General features: G+C 48.7%; 1 protein-coding gene across 6 annotated transcripts in view; it reads left to right on the top strand.

The window, feature by feature from the left end:
• PLXNA4 (plexin A4) overlaps positions 1–24,838 on the top strand; it is a 571,205-nt gene that overhangs the window by 398,432 nt on the left and 147,935 nt on the right. For all 6 annotated transcript variants that reach the window (XM_027573479.2, XM_027573477.2, XM_027573480.2 and 3 more), the window contains one exon: positions 16,218–16,349. In XM_027573479.2, coding sequence (XP_027429280.1) covers positions 16,218–16,349 — 132 coding nt within the window. The remainder of the gene's footprint in view (positions 1–16,217; positions 16,350–24,838) is intronic.

The raw sequence follows: 24,838 nt of genomic DNA, 5'->3' as shown, positions 1-24,838 counted from the left end.
GGGAGATGTGTGGGGAGAAAAAAGAGGTCGAAATAAGTAACACTTGGTGATCTGTGAGACAGTACTGCATGAAGTCCGCTCCTCAGAGAAGACCACGAGATTTTTTTTTACTGGACAGTAATGAACACTGTCACCGTGGCGCACAACCCTACCTGCTTTTTTTCAGCTGTGGCTGAGTACAGTTTTGATGCCGGCAAACTTCAGCTCCAGGATGAGCTCTCCTCACTGGCTTTGTGACCTTGGGTTAGATCAGTAAGACATAGCCCTGCTCTCAGGAAGCACCCAGGCAAGCAGAGAGATGCCCGCATGTTGTGATGCGATCGAGGCACACAGGAAGTGAAGCTGGAGCCCAGCAGGAGGCATCAAATCTATACTGGGACAGAGTGGGGGCAGTTTTGGAGAGAGTGATGCCGAGCTGGGTCACCAGTAAACATTAAATGTATCCCACGCTTACTTCCAATCCTCATTTCAGCCATACCAAAAAAAAAAAAAAAATTCCCAGATTGCCCAGGAGCCAGCGCTACTTTGAAATTCTGGTGTAGATCCCAAGTGAGCAAAACCTGAATCTCTCCGTGTTTCAGGACTTTGCAATCCGCTGACATTTGAAAGGAACGCTTAGCCATTCAGCCAGGAGCCAGACGGTGTCATTCTGACCAAGGTCCTTCCTGAGGGGAGGGCTCCTTGTGGTCTGTAGGGTGAGTGGCTGATGCCCCATCCTTGTTTGAGGAATTGTGTTCACCTTCTGGGAAGCTAGCACCTTGGTGCTTTGCATTAAGTAAACATAGGCTGTTCTCAGCCTCACAAAAACACACACAGGTGTCCTTGGATGGCACCCCTCAAAAGGGCTGATGCCCCAGCAGCTTGATGAGGCTGCAGGGAAAGAACCCAGAGCAGAGCTCATCAGAGAGAGCAGATGTCGAGGTGATAAGCACTTGTCTGACGCTCCCTGGGTTATTTATTTGTCAAGGAAATTGCCAAACAGTGCCTAGAGGCTAAGCAACAGTCCCAGGGCTTCACGCAGACAGCTCCTAACGGTCTGACAAGCAGGAACCATATAGGGCTGGCTGCTACTCTGCCCTTGGTGTTAGAAAGAGCCCCGATGGTCCTATAAGGCCAGGACATCAAAGAGATGTACGCTTGGGAGAGTCTCTGAGGAGCTGGGACCCTTTTGATCTTTTTCCATTGTGATTAGAACTCATGCATCTGTTTGTTAATTTACCAAACATCTAGTAAGCAACTCTGGGATTTCACAAAGCTGTGAAATCCTCGCTAGGGGTCTGTGCTGTGCTACATTAGTGTCATGGACACATTGTCTCATCTTTACACTGACTGAGCACAACCACATACTAACTAGCCACAACAGCAATCATACGTATTCACTGCTTTCTACATGCCAGGCCCTTCCGTAAGAGCACTTCATAATCTGCCCGCTGACATCCTGCTGGCAACCTTGAGCTTGGAATTCTGAGTCCGGTATTTCAGCTGAGGAAAATTAAATAAATCCTGAAGTTCTGCCTGAGGTCACATACATTAATAAGAGGCAGAATCGGGATGCCAGCCCGGCGGGCTACACGGCCCCATGCCTAATTAAGCACGATGCCACAGACCTGCCCTCAAGACGCTGACACTCATGGCTGAAATCAACACACTCAAAGCATGGGGGCCAATCAGGATAGACTTCCGCATGGGCGGAGACACGAGGCAGCTTAAGGGGCAGCACGGGCACCTCGGGTGACAAGACACAAGGCAATCGGGGCAGGGCAGGTATTATGGAGAAAGCCTTTGGAGGAGTGTCCTGCGCCAGGTTCCGAGGAGCCGCTGCACCTGGGGTGGCTGAAAGAAAGCAGGGAGGAAACTGGAGGAAGGAATGGGGTGAGGGAAGTGGTGTGAACAGGAGTGTGGGTGGGCTGCCCCCATTCCTGGAGGGAAGAGGAAGGCACCCCGCCTGGCAGGAGGGGGCAAGGCTGTGTGAAGGGGGAGAGGGGAATCCTGCCACGACACCTGCTTTGGGTGGGCAGTGTCAGGTGGTTTCTGGACAGTGAGGAGGACGACATGGGTGTTCCTGGAGTCGGGGAGGAACTGAGGGGAGGCCTGGGGGGGGCAAAGGCTTGGGCTCTGCTCAAGGGTGCTGATGACAGAATGTAGATGATGATGTAGCTAGGAGGTGTGAAGGGTGGGGGGCTGCCTCTGAGCTGGGAGAAAACTGGACAAAGCCTATTCCCTTCATGCAGTCAGCTTGATTCTTGAGTCTCTACTCTGTGCTGAGCCCTGTGCTAGAAGCTTCCATCCTCTGAACTAGGACCTGGCTGGTTAGGACTCCTGAAGATCCTGAAGACCCTGCCACAGCTCATGCAAGAGTCCATCCATCTCCAGTCTTTGCTCTCCTTCCATTCTCCCTGGGTGCTCCAGCTGGACAGGGGTTTCTCCTTGTTCTGCTACAGCTGCATTAAGCATCTGCTGGATCCCTCTCCGGAGGAGCTAGGTTTCCAGCAGGAGAGAATTGCTGACTGCACATCAGCCCCTTGCTGTCATGATGTACCTTGTTTATTAACCCCTTTGTGACTGCAACAGTTGGAGGGGTGGAAGAGAGGAGATAGCCCCTCCCCATTTGGCAGGGAGTACACGGAGCCCAGAGATTGTGTGGGAGGACAGGGAAAAGAGTGGCTTGTCTGAGTCATAGAAGAGGCAGGAGGGGCGTGTGGATGAAGAATCAGGAGTACTGACTGATTCTGGGTCTGAGACTCTGTCCCTGACACCATGTAAGGCACTGCTTCATCTCCAGGAAACTGGCCTTGCCTCCCAGCATCCTGCTAGTTCTGTCTGCCTCCTGCCCTTGGCCGGTCCTCAAAGACACCTCTCCTCTCTGTGGTACTCCACTTCCTCACCTGTGGCTTGCCCAGACCATAGGCATGAAGCTGCTCTCTTCTTTCTCCATGAAGTCACTGCTTTTCTGCATCACACCCAAGCTGAGCCAGACTCAAGGTTTCGTGGATGATTCCTCCAGCTTTGGGTGGAGGTGAAGGTGTCTGCATCCGTGTTGGTGGAATGCCCGTCTGAACATTCCATCTGTGGGCACAGACACTTCTCTACCCAGGTCCCTGCCCTCTGTCCAGCAATGCCCCCTTTCTCATCTGCTTCAGGTGGCCCAGAGTGGAGTCGTGGGTCCCCTTCTCTTTCCAACCCCTCGCTGACCTCGTCAGATGCTGGGAGCCCAATCTGTGGCCACATCTTCTAATCTTTCTACGGCACACACGACTGCTGCTCCCACTGGGGATGAGTGGGAATCATGGCAATCAATTCATTTGAATTGCCTCCCTAGCAATCATGGCTAACATTTATGGCAACTTCACCGTTACCCTTTCTCGGTGCTAAGTATTCGACATGCTTGGAACATGATCAGACTCCCACCATAAGAACAACAATGTCTGGGGCGCCTGGGTGGCTCAGTCATTGAGTGTCTGCCTTCGGCTCAGGTCATGATCCCTGGGTCCTGGGATCGAGGACCACATCGGGCTCCCGGCTCCGCGGGAAGTCTACTTCTCCCTCTCCCACTCCCCCTGCTTGTGTTCCTGCTCTCACTATCTCTCTCTGTCAAATAAATAAATAAAGTAAAAAAAAAAAAAAAGAAGAAGAAGAAGAAGAACAATGTCCGTTTGACATCTGAGGAAAGTGATACTAAGTTTGGCAGATTATCTACGGCCGCAGAATTCCTGAGTGGCAAAGGTGGGGTTCCCACCATCTGCTCCTGGGCTCCCCTCCCCAGGCTCTTCAGCCTGCACACCGCGTCTCAGGAGCCAGAGGACTCTGGTCTTTTGTAACGTGGATGAGCGTGGTCTGTCTGCCAAGCACCAGAACCAGCTGATACGTGTAAAGCACATGGTGCAGCTCGTGGCAGACGGTGAATCAACTATTCATTTCTGCTTGGTTTTCTAGGAGCGGATGCAGTCTGTCCAGGCTCTCTTGTGGCCAGAGGCACGTGGGAAGGGGCAGCCGAGGCTTTGGGGGTACAGGCTACTCAAATACGTGATGACTCTGGGGGTCACAATCCGGCTGACCCACCAAGGTTTCCAGCCTGTACCTTGCACATGCTGTGCCTACCCCTGAGTCTCTTTGCAAGGGTGCAGCAAGAAAGGCTGATTTTAAATATTTTACACTTGAGATATGCTGGTATGAACCTTCTTCTGGCACTTCCTTCATATCAATTATATTGACTTCCCTTTTTATTTCTTCAACATCTTTCTCTCCTCAAGTTGTATCTTCTTTGTGTTGGCACCCAAACGGGTGGGGAAGGGACGGAGGCCATTGTTCCCGATTCCTCCACGTGGGGCAGCACAAGGTGCAATGTCCTAATGGTAACCTAGAAATCATCGTTCACTTTGTGTAGTGAGAGACCCAAAGGGACCCATTTTCCCAACATTGTTTGGTAACACAGTGTGGGATCCGCGCACACACAGGGCTTGTCTAATTAATTACTGTTTACACCCTTGCCATTCCCTTCGAATCCTTTTCCTCCTGGCTGGAATCAGGAAATCAAAACAAAGCGCCCTCGTTGTGCTATTCTGGGGCAGCCTAAGCAGTGTGAGCACAGAAGCAGGGTCTGAGCCCACATCCCGAGCCCTGGGAATCAAAGCCGGGAGGAGGGGCTGCGGCATGTCGTCGAGTCCACTATGGTGAGACTGGGTTCTGGGCTGGACAGTTGCAGCGCCTCTCCTGCTGCTGAATGTCCCAGGGAGAACACCCCCCAATGGTTTAGGTTCCTTGCTGTGCAATAAGGGAGCTCTGCTCTCAGGAGGACAAATTAAGATGTCGATGAGTAGTTTGAACATTTCCATCCAATCATTTGTTCAACCAGTGTTTATCTTGCACCTACTACGTGGCATGGCTCAAGGGTTTGGGGTGCGTCAGTGAACACGAAAGATAAGGATGTCCGCTCTTGTGGCATTTACATTCTAGCAGGGGAGCCCAACAATAGTGTAATAAATAGTGTAATAAATAAATCACACAGTATGCGAGAAACTGACAAGTGCCATGGAAGAAAGAAAAGTGGAACCAGGAAAGGAGATGGAAATGCCAGAGAGGCAGGGGGGTGATTTTAGAATGAAAGTGACATTCCCGGGGAAACTCAAGTGACGTTACCTGTGAAGTTCTGTCTTCAGCTGTCCTTGGTTTGGGGCCAGAGGAACATTGACAGTAAGCGAGTGCCTGGGGCCCCAGGGAGCTGCCCTTGGCAGAGGATAGTCTTGCAGCCCTGAGTGCAGCCGGAACTTGGAGATCACCTTGTCCACCGCCCTACAAAGCAGGCAACTCTTCCCCCAGGCATGTGGAGACATGGTAGGGGTTCCTTTCCCTGGAGAGCTTGAACCCCACAACCGGCAAATCACCACAATACTCAGACCTGATACCGGTGTCCCCACACGCCGTTCCCAGTCCCTCCTCATCTGTGCACCTGCCCCCTGACACTTTGTCACAGACTTTTTTTTTTTTAAAGATTTTATTTATTTATTTGACAGAGAGAGAGAGATAGCGAGAGCAGGAACACAAGCAGGGGGAGTGGGAGAGGGAGAAGCAGGCTTCCTGCTGAGCAGGGAGCCCGATGGAGGGCTCGATCCCAGGACCTTGGGATCATGACCTGAGCCAAAGGCAGACGCTTAATGACTGAGCCACCCAGGCGCCCTGTCACAGACTTCCAAAGGGAAAGTTCTAGAGGCCGTGTGGGAGTTGAGACGTGGCCTCAACGGCAGAGACAGAGAGAGAGTATGTGTGTGAGCACATGTGTGTGTTTGTGTCTGTGAGTGTGTGTGTATGTCTAACAGTTCCAACTATGCCAACTCAGGCCCCGAGTTAGCTTCTCAGGTCATTCATTCACTCATTCATTTATTCATTCATTCATTCATTCATCAAAGGAGCGCTTCTGATGGGCCTGATGCTGGCACTCGAGGGCATGCTCCTTCCTTCCACCCGCTGTTCAGCCTGCGTGGCAAGATGCTGAGTGACAATGACCAGGTTATGTCACTTAGAGTCTTGGTGGGGGGGGGGGGGCAAGTGAATAATCCGCATAAATAAGATCCAAAAGGTTCATTATTTTTCCTCCTGAGAGACACCGCGGCCCTAGAGTGACCCAGGAAAGCAGATCCTGGTCACTCATTTCGCACCGAGGGTCCTCCCTGCTCTTTCTGCCTCAGTGGGAGACAGATCAAGGCCAGGACAGAGAGCTAGGACCCCTAGGAGAGCCAAAGTTGTGTGCTCAAGGCTCTTGAGAGGAGCAGAGCCTGAATCCCTCCCCTCCCTCCTTGGACCCCTCACCTGCCCCCCCTTGTTGGCACCCTGCCTGCCCCAACACGGACTCCATCTTGCAAACTGCCTGGTCTGCATGTCCTTGCACAGGAGCCCCTTGAGGTTCTGGGAACTTTGGAGACCTGCCTGAAAGGGAAACAGGCCTAACTCTGGCTCTGGCACTGCCTGAATGTGGGGCATCCGTCTCCACAGCCCTGCCCTCGCACCCCGGCTCTGTGAAGGCCCACCCACGTCACCAGCTGGGTTTCCACTGGCCTCTGTGTTTGGGCTTGAGGGTCTAGGTGGAGAATTCAGAGTGTCCCAGGGACATCGGTCCCAGGGTTTAATCGACCCCCCACCACCTGCCTCTCCAGTTGCAACTCCATTGCCAGGCCTGCCAGGCGAGACCCCACCCTCTCCTTCTCGTGGCTGGGCCCAGCCCAGAAATCTGGCAGGGTAGACCTTGACCAAGAAGTCTGGGGGAGGATGTGAAAGGAAAGGGGAAAGGGGGGGATACCGGGGCTTGCCTGCATCTTTAAAGATGAATGGCACTGTTTGCTCATTAGGGAGATTATTCCAAGCAAGAAGGCAGCCAGAATGGTCTAGTGCAAGCATCTGCCTGCTACTGGGAGCCGATATTTATTGTTCAATCCTTCAATGGATGTAAATCAACAGCCCGGCCCAGATAATGTTCCAGTAAACAAACAAGCAGCTGCCAGGAGCTCCCCGGATGGCTGACCTTTGTGGAGGCCACCCTGCTGATGTTTTAATAGCGCTCTGCCTGGCAGCGCAGACACGCACCGTGCCAGGGATGAAGAGAGGTGGATGGCTTGGAGGGAAAGGGGGCTGCGCTGCCTAGGAATAGCCCGGGCTGCAGACCGAGCAGGAGGGGCAGGCTGGGGATGCCTGTGCACCAGAGTGGGCGTGCCAGTGTGTGCTCCCGGGGGCACGTGTGCCTGTCCCGGCTAGGCCACCTGCAGGGGAAGGCGCTGTGTGTGCTAGACACCATGATGGAGGTGCCTGTGTGGTCCAGGCAGAACTGATGTCCGGTCATTTTGTCCTAGTGTGGTCTCACCCACTGTTGCCTCTCTCATCTTTACTGAAGTATATTTGACAAATAAAAATTGTATATATTTAAAGTGTAGGATTTGATGTGATGTTGTAATATATATATTATATATGTATATATATTATATATATATATATATACACATTGTGAAAACACTACGACCAACCTTGTAGCCAATTTCAAGTATACACTATGATCGTATCGCTGTATATTAGATCTTTAGAATTTATTTATCCTGTATAACTGAAACTTTGTACCCCTTGACCAACGTCTCCCCATGCTCCCTTCCCCCCAGCCCCTGGTAACCTCCGTTCTACTCTCTGCTTTTGCGTCTATTTTAGATTCCACATAGAAGTAAGATCGTAAAATATTTGTCTACCTGTATCTGGCTTATTTCACTTAGCATGATGCCCTCCAGGTTCATCTATGGTGTTACAAATGGCAGGATTCCCTTCTTTTTTTTGCCCGCAGCAGTCTTGCCTGGTGCAGCGGAGAGCCTCTGAGACTATGCCCCTGTAGCATCTCTTCTGACTGCTTGGTTCTCTCTCAGCTGTTCTTAAGTGTTCTCGACTGTCCCCTGGGGTAGAGGGCGTTCCTGGCATGCAAGAGGTGTGCCCCGGGTGCCTGCAGCCTGAATGTGGAAAGAGAAGGCAGGGGTACGTCAAACAAGCTTGCCGAGTGCTAGGCTAGAGCAGAATCCGGCCCACACAACTGCGCCTTGTAACTTGCTTGGACTGAAGGGGACCATGCAGCTGGTTGGAGCTTACAGCTTGTGAGCTCCAGAAAAGCAAAGATAATGGGACACAGGCATCATGCTATGAATTGAGGTTCCCAGGAGACACAAAGGTGTCAGCCAGGGAATGGAGTAAGATCTCAACTGAAGGCACCCCTAGAAGGATAGTTGGCCGCCAAATTGTTAGCAAGGTCACTTGGAGAGCGCAGATCAGAACACAGGGATGACAGTGATCTAGAACTGTGCCATCCCATAGGACAAGCACTGGTCACATGTGGCTATTAAACCCCTGAAACATGGCTGGTCCATATTAAGGGTTGCTGTAAGTATAAAATACATACACATCAGGTTTCAAAGATTTAGTGTGAGGAAACAAATGTAAAATATCTCACTAACAATTTTTTATACTGTATACATGCAACTGTAATAATACTTGGGGCACATTGTGTTAGATAAAATAGATGATTAAAGTAAATTGTAATTAATCAATTTTACCTATTTCTTTTTTAATGTAACCATTAGTGGAAAATGTTAAATTTCACATGTGGCCCACATTTGTGACAGGCATTATATTGCTGTTGTCTGGTGCTGGTTAGAAGAACGTTCCACTGGGTCTTTGGTGAGACCTGAAGGGACACCACACCTGACCACAGAGAACACATTTACACTCAGTCTCCTCAGGACAGGGCTGTGTGAAGACAACCAGATTTCTCCCTCTGACACCCTTTTCTGTGTTTTTACTCTCACCTCTCTTGGCCAATGTGGATATGTCTTTATAAAATCTGTTCGTACCACTAATTTTGCTACTCCAGGTCAATCTTCCTATGGGCTTAAGAGATTTTTTCTCCAGAGGTGGCTTTTGAATAAATCTGATATTACCCACTATGTGTTTTATTAGTCAGACTCTCAGAGTTAGAGATGCCATGTTGGTAGCTCTTTGTCATATGGCTCACGTGCTCCCTCAAGCCTCACTTGGGGCTGGGCTGATAGTTCCTGGTTACACCCCAGTCAGTGGCCAGATCTCCTGGGAAGGGGGAACAGAGGCCTCTGAACATCCTCAGTTGTAGCATTTGCCACTTGGCCTTATTTGTGTAGTATCTGAGCCCTTCAGGAGACAGGCTTCCTTGGAGGGTAGGGCAAAGACCCACCTTTCTCCTCCAGAAGCTAGCTCTGAGCCTAGAATACTGTGACATTCCATGAATGCTCTATAGACAATGAATGAATGTGGAGGTTCCCTCTTTCAGGGGACATGTGGGGTGAGGATGTGATAGCACTCTGTTTAGAACAGCATCTTCTAAACACCCAAATTTACATTAGCAGCTTTTTTTACATTTTCTATCTTAAAAAAAAAAAAAATCAACTTCTATTTCCATCCTTTCTCACCACTTAGGTGATCCACAAGTATCATCTGCGTTGTGTAAAATAATAAATGTTGTTTGTCCTGATACGTACAATAATAAATCTCATTTGTTCTTACTGTCACCTCACCAGCTTTGGGGTGGCCCCTATGTTGGCAACTGAACCAGTGCCACTGGCCAGCACATCTCCTTTGATCTCAACTATGCCTTTGTGGCCTGAGGCATCTTTCCTAGGCTGTTCTCCAGGTGCAGTCATCTGGATTATGTTTCTACCTTATCAGGGGTGGACTGAACATGATATTCTGTATTCAAGTGAACTTGGCCAGGAGAATGGCTTCCATTTGTCTGTTTTCCCCTGAAATCCCATTTGAATGCTGCTTGACATGTTGCTGGCCATTCAGGCTACTGTGGAGTATGGGGAGCAATGAGTGATGACCTGAGCAGTCCTTTCTTGGTCCTGCCTCTCATTTTGGTAATTCTTTGGTCTCACCTTGATCAGCTCAGGGTCCATAGTCCCATTGGTAGAATGTGGCTGGTTTTTCCCACAGGGAGTTGACCACTTATGTCGTAACTACTCATTTTTCCCCATCTTTATTAAGGCATAAGTGACAAATAAAAATTGTATATAGTTAAGGTATACAACTTGATATATGTACATCTTGTGACATAATTGGCACAATCAAGCTAATTAGCATATCCATCACTTCACATAGTTACCATTTTCCTTGTGGGTGTGATGAGAACACTTAAGATCTACCTTCTTAGCAAATTTCAAATACACAAATCAGTATTATTAACTCTAGTCACATTGCTGTATGTGAGATTTTTCAGAACTATTCGTCTTGTGACTGAAAGTTTGTGCCACTTGACCAGCATCTCCCCTTTTCCCCAACCCCCAGCCCCTGGCAACCACCATTCTAGTCTTTGCTTCTAGGAGTCTGACTGTTTTAGATTCCACATATAAGTGAGATCATGCAATATTTGTCTTTCTATGTCTGGCTTATTTCACATAGCATAATTTTCTCCAGGTTCATCCATGTTGTTGTAAATGGCAGGATTTCTTTCTTTTTTAAGGCTGTATTTTCTATATATATATTACATATATATGTATATACATATATATGTTTTGTATATATACATATGTAATATATGTGTGTGTATATATGTATACGCATATGTGTGTGTATTACCTTTTCCTTCTCCTTTCACCCATCAATGGATATTTAGATTCTTTCCATATCTTGGCTATTATAAATAATACTGCAACGAGCATGGGATGCATTTATCTCTTTGAGATACTGATTTTGTGTCTTTTGGATAAATACCCAGGAATAAGACTGCTGGATCATAGTTAAGTCTATTTTTAATTTTTGAGGACCCTCCATACTGTTTTCAATAGTGACTGTACCAATTTACATTTTCACCAACAGTGTGCACGAGTTCCTTTTCCTCACACCCCTGCCAACACCTGTCAATAACTACTTAGTGAGCACCGGCCACGTCCTGGGTGCTGTGCTGGGCAGTGGAGCTGCAAGGCTGAGTCTCTGTTCCCATGAGATGCGCAACAGTCCCAGCTTTTTTGCCCATGTGCAGCTCCCCTCCCCAGTGCTCACTGAGGATGCATCATCCTTCTGTAGTTCATCTCCATCATTGGCCTTCTTGCTGTCCCAAAGAGCTCAGAATCGTCTGCATATTTTCTTGCTCCCTCCTCCAAACCACTTATACGAAATATTAAATAAAACAAGTCAGAACACCGGTGCTTGGGAAATGCCCCTGGCCCCACTCCTCCATGCAGAAACGTGTCTTTTTCTGTCTCTAAGTCGGTTCTGTCTCCGTGGTCAAACTGCCCCAAGTCCCACAGAGACTCATTATTTTTAAATGCCTTTTCGTGTGGAACCTTGTCAAAGGCTTTTGGAAAATCTAAATTGCTAAGAGACAAGCACTGAGCTAGGAATCGGGAGACCTGAGTTCTAGTCCTGACTGTCATTGGTTTATCACTGAACTTTGGGCAAGGCACAGAACAGCCCCCACCTCAGTTTCTTCATTAGCAAAATGAGAATGATGATGCTAGTCATCAACATCATAAAAATCTTACAACCATCCGATGAGACGATGTTATTTAAGAATGCTGTGCAAGCAGCAAAGGAAACAGTCCACAAAACCAAAAGACAACCGATAGAATGGGAGGAGATATTTGCAAATGACATATCAGATAAAGGGCTAGTATCCGAAATCTATAAAGAACTTATCAAACTCAACACCCAAAGAACAAATAATCCAATTGAGAAATGGGCAGAAGACATTTTCAGACATTTCTGCAAAGAAGGCATCCAAATGGCCAACAGACACGTGAAAAAGTGCTCAACATCACTCGGCATCTGGGAAATAGAGATCAAAACCTCAATGAGGTACCACCTCACACCAGTCAGAATGGCTAAAATCAACAAGTCAGGAAACGACAGATGTTGGCGGGGATGCGGAGCAAGGGGAACCCTCCTACACTGTTGGTGGGAATGCAAGCTGGTGCAGCCACTCTGGAAAACAGTATGGAGGTTCCTCAAAAAGTTGAAAATAGAGCTACCCTATGACCCAGCAATTGCACTACTGGGGATTTACCCCAAAGATACAAATGTAGTGATCCGAAGGGGCACATGCACCCCAATGTTTATAGCAGCAATGTCCACAATAGCCAAACTATGGAAAGAGCCTAGATGTCCATCAACAGATGAATGGATAAAGAAGATGTGGTATATATATACAATGGGATATTATGCAGCCATCAAAAGAATGAAATCTTGCCATTTGCAACGACATGGATAGAACTAGAGGGTATTATGCTAAGTGAAATAAGTCAATCAGAGAAAGACAATTATCATATGGTCGCACTGATAAGAGGAATTTGAGAAACAAGACAGAGGATCATAGGGGAAGGGAGGGAAAAATGAAACAAGATGAAACCAGAGAAGGAGACAAACCAGAAGAGACTCTTAATCTCGGGAAACAAACTGAGGGCTGCTGGAGTGGAGGGCGGTGAGAGGGATGGGGTGGCTGGGTGATGGACATTGGGGAGGGTAGGTGCTATGGTGAGCACGTGAATTGTGTAAGACTGATGAATCACAGACCTGTACCCCTGAAACAAATAATACATTATATGTTAACAACAACAAAAAAAGAATGCTGTGCAAGGTAACAAACAAAAATATAAGGGATCGTTATTTGAAAATTTACACCAGCATCATCTTCATTCATATGCATGATTCTCTCCCACAAGAACTGTAGTAGGCACAGGCGCGGTTCCTCCCACACTACTAGGGTGATGTTTGCTTAACGTCAACTACTTGCACTTCTTGAAGGGATGCAGGTTTATACGACCAAAAGAACCTGGTTCAACATGTGCTGGTGTAGTATGTAAACACGTGGAGGCATGGACAGAATCAGTCAGACCTTGGTAAGGATCAAGGCCATGCCATTCGCTAGATGTGTGACCATGAGCAAGTTATATTGATGCTTACTTCGCAGAGTTAGTTGGTTTACATGAGAAGTTAGTATGTGTAGAATGCCTGCACGGGACCTGACACACAGTAGCCACTCAGTTATTGGCAGTTCTCGTTGCTATCGCTTACGTGAGGCCAAAGGACCCAGCAGCTGGACTGTCCTACCTAAATTTTATGAATGTCCATCATTCAGCCAATCCTACCACAAGCTCCTTTTATCCAAGATCTGTGTGAGATTCTTTCAGCAGGTGGGTGAATGGATGCTTTCCTTTCTGTTTTCTGAAATAAGTCATGGACTGGGGAGGGGTATGGGGAGAGGGAAGCCTGCCTGCCTTTCCAGTGACTGATTTCCCATCCAGGCAGAGAATGGAAAGGGGTACCATAACCCTATCCCGCCTCCCTGGGGAAGGCCCATGAAAATGTGCCCTAGGTGTTCCCTGCCCCCCCCCCCCCCCCCCGCTTACCTGGTTTCCTCTGATGTCCACTGACATCCAGCACATCACCTTGTGCTAAAGAGCAGGGAGCTGGGGCCCAATGATAAAGGAGATTGATCAGGCACTGAATCCAATTTCCCTTGGGGATCAGACCACAGGCACTGCGTGGGATGCATATCTACCAGCAGTCCCTAGGGGAGCCTGTTCCTGCCGGCAGCCTGAGGGGGCTTGGAGACCAGCCAGGGTGTTCAGTATCACTCTTGTCACTCATGTGTTCCTGCTCCAGAGGTGACTCACAGCTGGGGATGAAGCCTGCCTGGGCTGGGGGCCAAGGCCATCACCACACGGTCAGACTTGGGTGGTAATCCCAATTGGTTTTGCATGAACTCTCATTTCATTCAGATGAAGGAAGGCCCTGGCCAGGATGGACATCTGGTGGCATGGGGGTGGGCACAGAAACAGGAGGGCTATTGGCTTCTGAGGCATTTTGATTTTCAGAGCTAAAAGTATTCTCTTTCTATTCCTTTATCAGTTTTGTTTGTTTGTTTTCATGAGCTTCATGAGAAATCAGCAAAAAGGACTTTCAGCTGCATTCATTTATTTCTTCATTTTTAAAATAAATATGTGTCAAGCTTGAGTATTTCAGCATCAAAATCAGGAATGACTGGCAAAAGCCTCTGGCATCGTATAGACCAGAGACAGACCCTGACCTCAGCCCCCTGCCTTTATTTAGGTGGCACGCCCCAGCGAATGAACGTGAAACCCACCAAGGAACAAGATCTCATGTCATGGGGTGGCAGGAAAAGTGTGGACTTCAGAGTCGAACTGGATTCTAACTCTGTCCCCAGATTTTATAGCTCAGGCTAATTGTTTAGTGCACCTCTGTCTCATTTTCCTCATCGTTTGTATCTGTATAGCAGTTAGGACTTTTGATGTTGCAAAAAAGCCTTTTTATTCTTTTAACAATAAGGAAATAACATGAGTAACTAGAAAGTCCTGACAGAGGGCAGGCTTTGGGGTCATTTTGATTCAGTGACTCAGGGACATCACCAAAGACCAATTTTTTCCCGTCTCTGTACCTAAACCTTTCCTGGCTTCAGTTCCCCTCTTTATGACAAGAGGGCTGCCAATAGCTCTTGGAACCGGCTGTTTCTTTGATATGTTGAGGGTGAGGAGAAATTCTCTCTTCCTGATCACAAAACACTGTCTGTCCCTGCTTTGCTCTGAGTGCATATGTTGATTGGCTTGGGCCTGTTTTCTTCAATCACTGAGGCAACAGAATGAAATTAAACTGATTTGCTCGCGCCCATCGGAAAGCACCCCCTGCCCCTGGGGAAGCAGGGGGGTGCATCCAGTCTTGCCCCTAGGTGAGAGAGGGTGGAATGGGATGCTGGAGAGGCCATGGAAGTCAGGACAAATGACCACTAAGCCCACAGGATTGAGAGGATTACACCAATAAGGAATTGCGTGTAAAACCATTTCTTAGTGCCTGACGTCTAGGGAGGGCTTAAAAATCGTGCTTAAGAGGAAAACAAACAAATAGAGCCTGGAACAAGCCTAAAAGCAAACACATAAACCACAAAATAAACTAGTGTCAGAGTTCAGTTGGCATTAATGTGGTGTCCGTTCTGTAATTTATTTGCTCTGAATAACTTCTCTTCTCCTTGAGCTCATGAGAAGTTACAAATTAAATATTAAAAATTAAAAGTAAGAGTCCATAATGGGAATATATGGAATATAATTTTTTTCTTTAGTTTTGTTACTGAAATCTCTAAAATTACATGGTGGGTACCTTACAGAGTCTTATACAAATGGCATCTAATCAAGTTTGGTGATCTCCTAGCTACAGAGGCATCTCCCTGTCTCCCTCCAGATGTTTGGTCCCAACTTAGGTGGGTGGCATTATTAGTACTGGGCAGCGATTGTGTTGAATTTATGAGCCCAGACTTGTAATGACTCTGATTCTAGAGACCTGGGCCAGCACCCCGGGTCAGATGAGCACCATGTGGCATTGAGAAGCCCCCGTCTTTCTAGATTTGTCCTCCACTGTGGGAGGTGTGGGCAAAAGTCTCTCCTGGTTGTCTCCACATTGTCCAAACATTTCTAGGGAGGCCTGAGAATGGCCCAGGGGTGATCTACTATGTTAAGTGTTCTCGGAAGTTTGGAGATGACTCATGCCCAATGCACATTTTCCTGGAATGTTCATATCCCCTTCCCTGGGGACATGAATAGAACCTCTAGGAGGTCTCAAGACCTACATCTACTCCTAAGCCTAAAGCAGAAGCCCGTAGTTAATGGCCAGAATGAGCCCACTCAGTGTGAAACTTCTGAGGTTGGCTCCTTGCCTGATTCCCCTCAAAGGTGTGGCAATGATAACTGGGTAGCCATTTCAAAGAATCAGCCTGCATCCTCACACCCACTTATTTTCTGAGAACAAATCTAGCAAATAATATTGCCTTTCTGTTACATGATGATACTCTGATCTGAGGCAGCTTCAGTTACCCACTGTTCACCCAATCCCTAGCCCCCGCTCCCCAATACCAGCCCCATCCTCTTCTCCAAAGATGTCCAAGCCAGGCCTCGAAGACTTAAGCCTGAGGCAGAGGGAACCAGAGAGGATAAGGCCAGGTGCTTTGTGGGGCCTGGTTTGGTCTCCTGCCTTCCCTTCTCTTTGCCTTTCCCAGCAGGAGGCCCATGGGGGGAGTGGGGCTTCTATTCGGGGCCTGGCCTCGGCATCTCAGAGGCAAAGCTCATTGCCTCTCCCTTAGCTGTTGGGAGGGTCTCTGGGCTGAAGCTGGACTGTGGGCAATATAGGATCTGAACGCGTGCCATCTCTCCTCTCTCTCTTCTCCACAGATCCGGGTGGATGGGCCCAGGGGCAATGCCCTCCAGTATGAGACGGTGCAGGTGGTAGAGCCTGGCCCAGTCCTCCGGGATATGGCCTTCTCCAAGGACCACGAGCAACTCTACATCATGTCAGAAAGGCAGGTAAGGCTTTTGGGCTCTCTTAGACATCTGTCTTGCAGCTAAGTACTAGCCTGTGGCCCGGTAGAAACCTACAGGAGGCCAGCTGCAAAGAAGCCAATTGATTTATTTGGCTCAGCATGTATCTTTTTGGTTATACTGCCTGGGGACTGAGGCTGAGTGCGCTGAAACGGGGAATAAAATATCAAAACACCTGGGAGTCTAGAACAAATCCACTAACTTCAAAGTGATGGGTGAATATAGATTCAGAGCCAACATTTACTCTCTTTTGAAGAAACATGGTACAAATGCCCAAGTTGTTTGTCCGGATTTCCCTACACAGAGTATAATCTCCTATCGAGGTCACCTTCTTGGACCCTGGAGGTCTATGGCGGGCAAGGATTTGTTGCCCAAATATCTTAGTTGAGGGAACATCATAGAATAGTCAAATGGATGGAGAGTCAAAAAACAGGGTCTCTGTGTGTGAAGTAAGATGATACGCGTGTGTTCTGAGCCTTTGTATGTACCTAGACCTCTAGCGTGAAGTTCCAGCAAATTCCATGAGGCCAAGCCAGGCAGAACAATAGGGTACAGGGATTACTGTTAACTGATACTGAGTAGGAAGTAGCAAAGTTGGGCTTGTTTCTGGAATTCAGCTGAGTACTAACTAAGTTCTTCAAGGGTCCTTGGCTTATACCAGGACTCATGTGTCTACAGCAGGCAAAGGTATACATATCATCTTGAAAATTCCATACATTTAAGAGTATGTCTGGAGTGCCCTAATTCACAGCCCAGTGTGTTTCACCCCCACAAGACACACCCACCTCAAGAGTAGACCAGCACTGTCCTACCTTGTCTCTCTCATCTCTGTGTGGGATGGGTCATTCCCAGGAGCTGTCCCTCCAGTCCATGAATATGTATGTGACAAAGGCAGCCGCCATGAGGGCCAGATCCCATCTCTTATTTATCTTCATTAGCGAGCCCTGAACTCCCCAGAGGACCTTGCTGACAGAGCCTGGATTGTTCTGCCTGTCCCCTCTCTGCAGAGTGAAGGAGATGAATGCCACATTATGCCACCCACAAGGCTTTGTGCATTATGTCTTGGCAGCCACAGCGGCTCCACCCTCCCCAAGAGCCTGATGACATCTTCTCTGGGTGTGGGACTCCCCACGCAGCCACACTGGGACCCATTGTGGTACCTTCATCGAGGCTGCCCTGGCTTGGGGATTGCCTGATGTGGGGCCGACAGAGGAACACTTGACCCCAGGAGCAAGGACTGGGTATGAGGCTGTTCCTTTGCTTTCATTCCTTGCTCTTTTTCAATGGAGCCCACACTCCCTGCCTTCCTTTGAGGCCCCAAACACTGAGGAGAAGCAGCTTTCCTTAGACTCCTTTGGAGGAGAAGACCCAATACCTCCACAAGGCATTATGTATTTTAATTTCTTACCATACCTGAAAGCCAGGATCTCTCTCAACCTGGAACTTTCTCTAAGAACTTCCGAAGATGGAAAATATAAGCTGTGTGGAGCCCCCTCTGATAACTGAGTTGGGATTATGGGTTCCTTGTTCTTGCATTCTGCTTGCCTGAGAGCCGTCAGTAGGCAGTACCCACTCAGGCTCGGAGAATGAGGTTCGCTGGGAGCTCTGGGTTGTTGGAGAAGAAAGGAAGGCGGGAACGGATGGGACCAGGGCATTCATCCCTTCTGGGACTGCTCCTCACTGAGATGGAGGGCGGCCTGTCATCAAAATAAAATCCCAAGGCCCCTGACAGCTGGCCCAACACTGGTATCCAGTGGGTTTGCACATTCTTTGTGAGGAGCGGTAGTACAGCACAACGGTTAAGGGCACAGGCTTTGGTGTCAGGATATCCGCGCATGAACCTTAGCTCTACTATTTACTAAGTAGGATCTCAGGTAAGTTCCTTAACCTCTTTAAGACTTAAGGTTCTCAACCGGTGCATGGAAGTAATAATAACATCCCATAGTGTCCCAAGGATCAAACAACATAGCACATGTAACAGGCATGAACCAAGCCTGGCACGGAGTGAGGGCTTGGTAAATGGAGTCTCGTATTCTTATGACATTGTGACAGGAGTGTCTGGGCATTGGTCGTGTGTGAAGTCAGGCAGGTGGTGGCATCAAGATTATGGGTGACCTATCAGGTATGGAGCTTTGGAGTTCAGGCCTGAACTCCCCAGAGGACCTTGCTGACAGAGCCTGGATTGTTCTGCCTGTCCCCTCTGAGGTGGGCTGGGAGCAGGGACTTAGTCCCAGTGGAAAGCAGATCAAGACCCCACAGGCTGCTTTGTTGACTGAGCATACCAAGTAGAGCTGGAGGCAAGAGCAGCAACTAGGGATATTCCGGCCTCTGTCAGCTGGTAGGTTGGTGTCAGCCATGCTGTGTCCGAGCACTTTGCAAGGCTGAGTCCACAGGTCAGTCTGTATATGCTCAGCAGTGATGTCTGCTCTACCCGGAGGACACTTCCCTTTCTCATCTGGCTAATTTTGCCTTGTCCTTCAAAACTGAGCTGTGCCATCCCATTCTACAATGAGCAATGGCTGACCTCTTGCTTAGACACCTCTCTGGTAGCTTTTCTCACCCCAGGCTGTCTTTCTCTCTTGCCAGACTGTCAGCAGCTTGAGGGCAGCCCTATGTCTTCTTTGTCTGTCTAAATCTCACCTAACGGGCCTTTGATAATTATTTGATGAATGAATGAATGAATTATTGATTGAATCCCCACTGTCATCACTGACCCAGAATTGGAAAAGAGGGACTGATACAAATTATCTCCTGCTTATCTTAATTCCCAAGTTTAAACTTACATGTATAATTACAAGACTACACTTCAGACAAAGGAAGTATCCCCCAAACGTCGGTCATCCGTTTATTACCGCCATAACTTCAACCTGTCCTGAACTATTTCTTGCTTTTGTGTTTTTATTTAAGTAAACATACTGCTTAAACCTAAATAGCCTACTTTAACCATCTCTTAAATAGTACTATTATAGATCCGATGTGCTATATACATAATATACCTAATTATGATATTGTGGCTTATAATAAGAACATATATTTGGTCTTCATCCCCATTTCTGGCACTGAGCTACCAGAACCCTTGGAATTTCCTGAGTGATGAGAGCAATGGGAAAATCTTTTGTTATAATATTTGGTCTCTTGTCCTCAGTTCCTGAAATCTTCAGGAGCCATAAAAGTAAAATGGGTGTCTCATTATTCATAATAAGCCCCTTTCAACCACCACTGAATTTATGTTAATTTGGTGACTTTTGGAAATCCCCTAAAGAAGGGGGGGGTTGTTGGTTGTCAGGGGAGCCAGATTGGGGGGTCAGAAAAGGTAAGGATGGTATAACAAGTAGAGGCAGAGAATGGAGTGGTGTGTGCACGCGTGTGTGTGTACGTTGTGTGCGTGCACGTGTGTGTGTGCGTGTGTGCACGTGTGTAGGCACACGAATGCTATATATTTCCTGGCTCTGTGACCATAGTCAAGTTACTAACCCTCTCAGGACTTCATTTATTCATTCAATACCAACAAATATCGAGCACCTACTGTGAGTCAGCCACTTTCTAGATACTAGAGATTCAGTGGGGAACAAGATAACAAGACCTCTGCCCCGATAATGCTTATATTTTAGGTAGAGACAGACCATGAGTGAGTAAACGAATGAATGCTGCATGTCAGGCGATGCAAATACAATGAGAGATTTCACAGACTCAGTGGGAATAAAGTGGTGGTTAGGAACATGGTGGGGAATGCTCTTTTCAGGAAGGTTGTCAGAGGAAGCCTCCCAAGAAGGGAACTTTTGAGCAGAGAGAAGGATAAAGTCAAGTGGCAGGAGGAAACTTGGGAAGAAATCCTCAACCAGGCAGAAGCAATGGCTAGCTCAGAGGCCATGGGGTGCGAGCATGACTTGGTGCCTTGGAACAGGGAATGGAAGGTGGTAGGTGATGCACTGGGAGAGGCCACACCTCAGTTTGCGATCTGTGAAATGGGAATGTAGTAAATGGCATTGCTTTCCCAGGGCACTGATGAAGACCAAATGAGATAATGTCTGTAGAAAAAGCTTGGCTCAGCATCTAGAAGTGAGGGAACATCCAACCTATTACGATTATTTGCAAATTGGATAATTCCAAGCCAGAATATTATTTCTGCTATTAGGAATATGTGAGTTCCTCTTCCTGTCTCACCCAGCGAGGCTTTCACTCTCCATATATGCTTCTCCTTGGTGTGTCAGAGTGAGGGTACTGCTGGGCATCTGTGTGGGATGTGTGTGTGCGTGCACATGTGTGTGTGTTCGTGTGTGTGCATGCACACACATGCACACCTCCTCCTGTGTCTGCCCCTGCCTGTATGTCTCCCATCAGCCTCCATCCTGCGTCGTACATATCTGTGTGTATGTATATGGTGTGTATTTACTAGGACTCTGGTGCTCCCGAGGGAATGTCTATACACACTGAAGCTGCTGTGATAAAAACCTGCCAAAGCAATAGGAGGGAAGTGAGAAAAAATGTCAGCGAGGCAGATGAATGAGGAGATGAGGTGGCAGATCTGGTCTGTCCTCAGGTGCCCTGGAGCAGCCCCCCACCGGGGAAGAAGCAGCTGTCCCCCATACAAGGCAAGTCTCTCCGATAGGCCCCAGAGCAAGTGGCAGATTCAGCCTCTCAGCCATCTCACACAGCAGCCCTCCCCTGCCTGAAAGCCAGAGGCCTCAAACACATGTTTCTGCTTTGGAGATGCCCTTGCGTTGTATCTGGGCCAAAGCCATCCTTCATGGCTTCTTTGTTTTACTGACTCCTGTTGACAGTGCATCTGCTTCCAGGGGACACTCACATGAGCCGGTGACACTCAGGTCCTAGCTGTGATCTGGGACGAGATGCCTGTGGGGGCTGAGGAGGTAGGTCTGGAGGTGGGTCCACCTGCACTTGGAGTTACTCAGAAGGCAGAGCCAACTGGGGCAGCTCTACTTGGCTCCATCTGCATAATCCAGTGGTCAAGTAGCGAGGGCCATCTTGCTTTGTAACCTACTACCTAGGCCTGATTCATTCATTCACTCAACAAATATCCACTAAGCATCTACCAGGTGCCAGGCGCTAGCCTAGACATTGGGGACACAACAGTCAAGAAACAGATAAAAACCTTGACTCTAGGGGCTCGTGGTTTTCACAAGAGGACACAGCAAAGAAGCAACCAACATCCCGGATAAATCACGTAGTAGGTTTCAGGGCAAAAGGAAATGGAGCTGGGTAAGTGGGATCTGAAGACCTAGTCAAAGCAAAAGAGTTGCCATTTTATTTTTTTATTTTTTTCTTCCTTTAAATTTTTATTGTTATGTTAATTACCATACATTACATCATTAGTTTTTGATGTAGTGTTCCATGATTCATTGTTTGTGCATAACACCCAGTGCTCCGCGCAGAACGTGCCCTCTAAGAGTTGCCATTTTAAACAGTGGTCAGAGAAGTCTTCCCGAGAGAGGTATAGGTGTAAAAGGGGGTGAATGGAGGCCTGTTGACCTATCCCCTTCCCTGTTCTCCATGTTTCTTTTCAAGCTCTGTGCCCGGGGTTGTGAAGCAGAGCTGGTCAAGTGTGCCTGTTGGGACGAAACTGGTGAGAGGGTCCCCTTGTGACTGGGATTTTTACCATGTTGAGACTTGCATGGGGGAAGCTCGGTTCAAAGGGAAGGTGGTACTGTGGTCCAAGACAGTGGCTTGGGGCTGGAACTCCGAACTGCATGGTGCCTCTGCTGGGACCACCTTGCGATGAGGGGCCATTACTGCTTCCTCATGCCTCAGTGTCCCTCCCGTCCCCAGCCTGCCTCCCAGGGGGCTTCTGAGGGCAGCCGATGTGAAGTCTGGCAATCTCGGGCGTCTCCAGACCCCCATCCCACATAAGGTGCAGCTGTGGAGATGTTTCCTGCCCCCACTGGGCTCCTGTAAGAACAATTCTGACTCTCTGGGTGCCGGGTCCAGGGCAGGTCTCTCGAGAGGTGCGTTTGCAGTGACACGGCTGTCTGGCATCATTCTTCCCGCCCCTGCAGGGGACAGAGCTGTATGCTGTCGTTTGTGTCTGGATGGCTGACACTGTGACAAGCCCATTTGGACATTTGCTCCCGGCACCCAGCCCAGGCCGTTCTGATAGCTCCTGGGAGAAGGAATTTGAAGCAGGGACCTGAGAGTGAGTGACAGGAAACGGAGCCACCTTGGGCACTTGAAGAAAGGAGGCAGGCTGTTGCAGTGTTTCACCCAGTGTCACTCAGACAGAAGCCCTTCCCATTTGTCTGGAGCTAATCTGGAAGGTTCCAGTGTGCCCTTACTGAGATGCTCCCCCTTCTCATTTCCTTCTCCATAAAGGCAGAACATCTCCATTTTACTGTCGCAGAACCGGAGGGACCCAGACAGGGGAAATGACTTCCTGCCCCAGCTTCCTACGTTCCCTAGGTGCTGGGAGCCTGGCTTCCCCTTAGCATCGTGAAACCCCAGAACTGGAAAAACCCTCAAGGCTTCTTGCATCCACTTCTCTCCTGCAGCCTTTTCCCTGTAGGACTGAGGAGCAAACCAAAGCCCAGAAAAGTGAATGGTGCTTGCCCAGTGTCGCACAGCACGCTGGCCAGAGAGCCAAGTTAGAATCCAACTCCGATCCTCCTGTTATGTCTTCCGCAGTCCGTCTTCCCATGAGGGACATGGAGCTCTCTGTGGGGCCAAGAGATGCTCTTTATCTTCTGGTCTTGTCAGCAGGAAAGTTGTACACCTGACTCCTTAGGCTTCAAAATGAGCCTAAGAAGGCAAAAGGGCTCTCTGAGTGTGAGGGCTGAATGGGGCCGTGGGGGTGACTGTAGGAACTCAGAACCACCCCGCGGCCCCAGAGAGGAGGTGCCTTGGCTTATTCTGCCTTAGTTCCAGCCTGGTACAGGTTGGGCCTGCAACATCTATTCTAGAGCCTCTTAGGATACATGGGGCCCCAGACACAGTCAACCCATCCCCTAGAGAGAATAGGCAAGGGGACCCCTCCTTTTCCAACAGGCATGTTTCCAAGTGGTCACTTATGTAGGCATAACGTCTCGAACACATGAATATGATTTAGTCCAGTCACCTCCCCGAGAGGAAAAATGACAGTGGCCTGACATTTCTCAGATGGGGTGACTGGAAGGCAGAAATGTGTGCAGGAGGGAGCCCACAGGGTGGTCACAAATAGGCCATGAACTTGGGTTTTCATCCAGGCCCTTTGCACACTCGCCAGCTCTGCCACTGGACCAAATTGCTCACACGGGTTGTGCTTCAGTTTCTTCATGTGTAAAATGCAAATGATAGTAACCACCTTTTGGGGCTTTTAGGATGAAAGGTGAGACTTGTAAAGGGCCTAGCATGTAGTAGGCTTTCAGCAAGTTGTGGGAGTTATCTCCATCATTATCATCATTATTATTACCAATTTGGTAGCTGAAGGCCAGTTCAGCTCTGGGCACCAGCTCTCCAGGATAGCCTGGCACACACACACCCTGTCCATTTTGAAGCCCCTCGGACGATACTAAGGTCGAGCATTCCCTTTATACCTGCTGGTGCTGCCCTCCAGGAGACTGAAGAGCTAGGAGCCCGTCGTCCCCCCACCCCAGGCAATAGGGCTGTCCAGCCTCTGTGGGGCTGGGTGGATTCTCCTCTGTACTCTACTTCCGCTGGGGGGAAGGAATTTTAGTTTAAGTCGAGCCCCACTGGACTTGAGGTTATCACAGACCAGGCACCTGAACTCGCTTTGGCTCCTCATCCATCAGGACTCCTAGGGCAGACAGGGAATGGCTGGTTTCCCTGCACTCTGCCCTGAACACCAGAAGAGCTAGTATATAAATGTAGAGCAGCAGGGGGTGGTGCAGGAGGAAGGACTGGGAGATGCAAGGGGCAGGTGATTAGGGAAAAGCCTTGGCAGCTCCTAATCTTGAGCTCCATTAAGCATCTATCTCCGGCAATTGCCCTGACAGTCACATCTCCTCTCCACTCGGTGCCTGTGTCCCGAGACCATTGGGGCACTCGAAGTGCCATTTTAAAGACAACTACCTGTAATATTCCACTTAGCAGCATGTGGGGAGACTCCAACAGCATGGGCAAACAGGGCCAGGGGCTACTGCATCTCTGCACCCTTCCAGGTCCTTCCTCCCACCATGTGTGTTTTAGCAAGTGCCCACTGCATGCCCTCCCAGCACAGGTGTAGGCACTGCACAGAATCGAAAAGAGCAGAAGGAAGATGCTGTTCTGGGAGCCTCTGGGAGCCTGGAGCTGGGAGCAGACTTCAGCCTGCAGGGCATTGAAACAAAAGTGTTCCTGCTATGAGTATTACCCCGGACATCCACCCTCCTTTAGTGCTGGGAGGGTAGGGCGGAGGAGAGGATGTCAGCCTGAAGAGCACAGTCTCCTTGTGCATTTCAGTGGGTATCATAGGGACTCTGGTCTAGAGGCCAGAGCTCTTGGGGTGTTTCCCAAGACGGTTCTCAATTCTGCGGGTACCACTCGGC

Source organism: Zalophus californianus, chromosome 12 (genome assembly GCF_009762305.2).
Source record: "Zalophus californianus isolate mZalCal1 chromosome 12, mZalCal1.pri.v2, whole genome shotgun sequence".
Taxonomy (NCBI): Eukaryota; Metazoa; Chordata; class Mammalia; order Carnivora; family Otariidae; genus Zalophus; species Zalophus californianus.
Note: the sequence above shows the minus strand (reverse complement) of the source record. Positions and strands in the feature narration are given on the sequence as shown.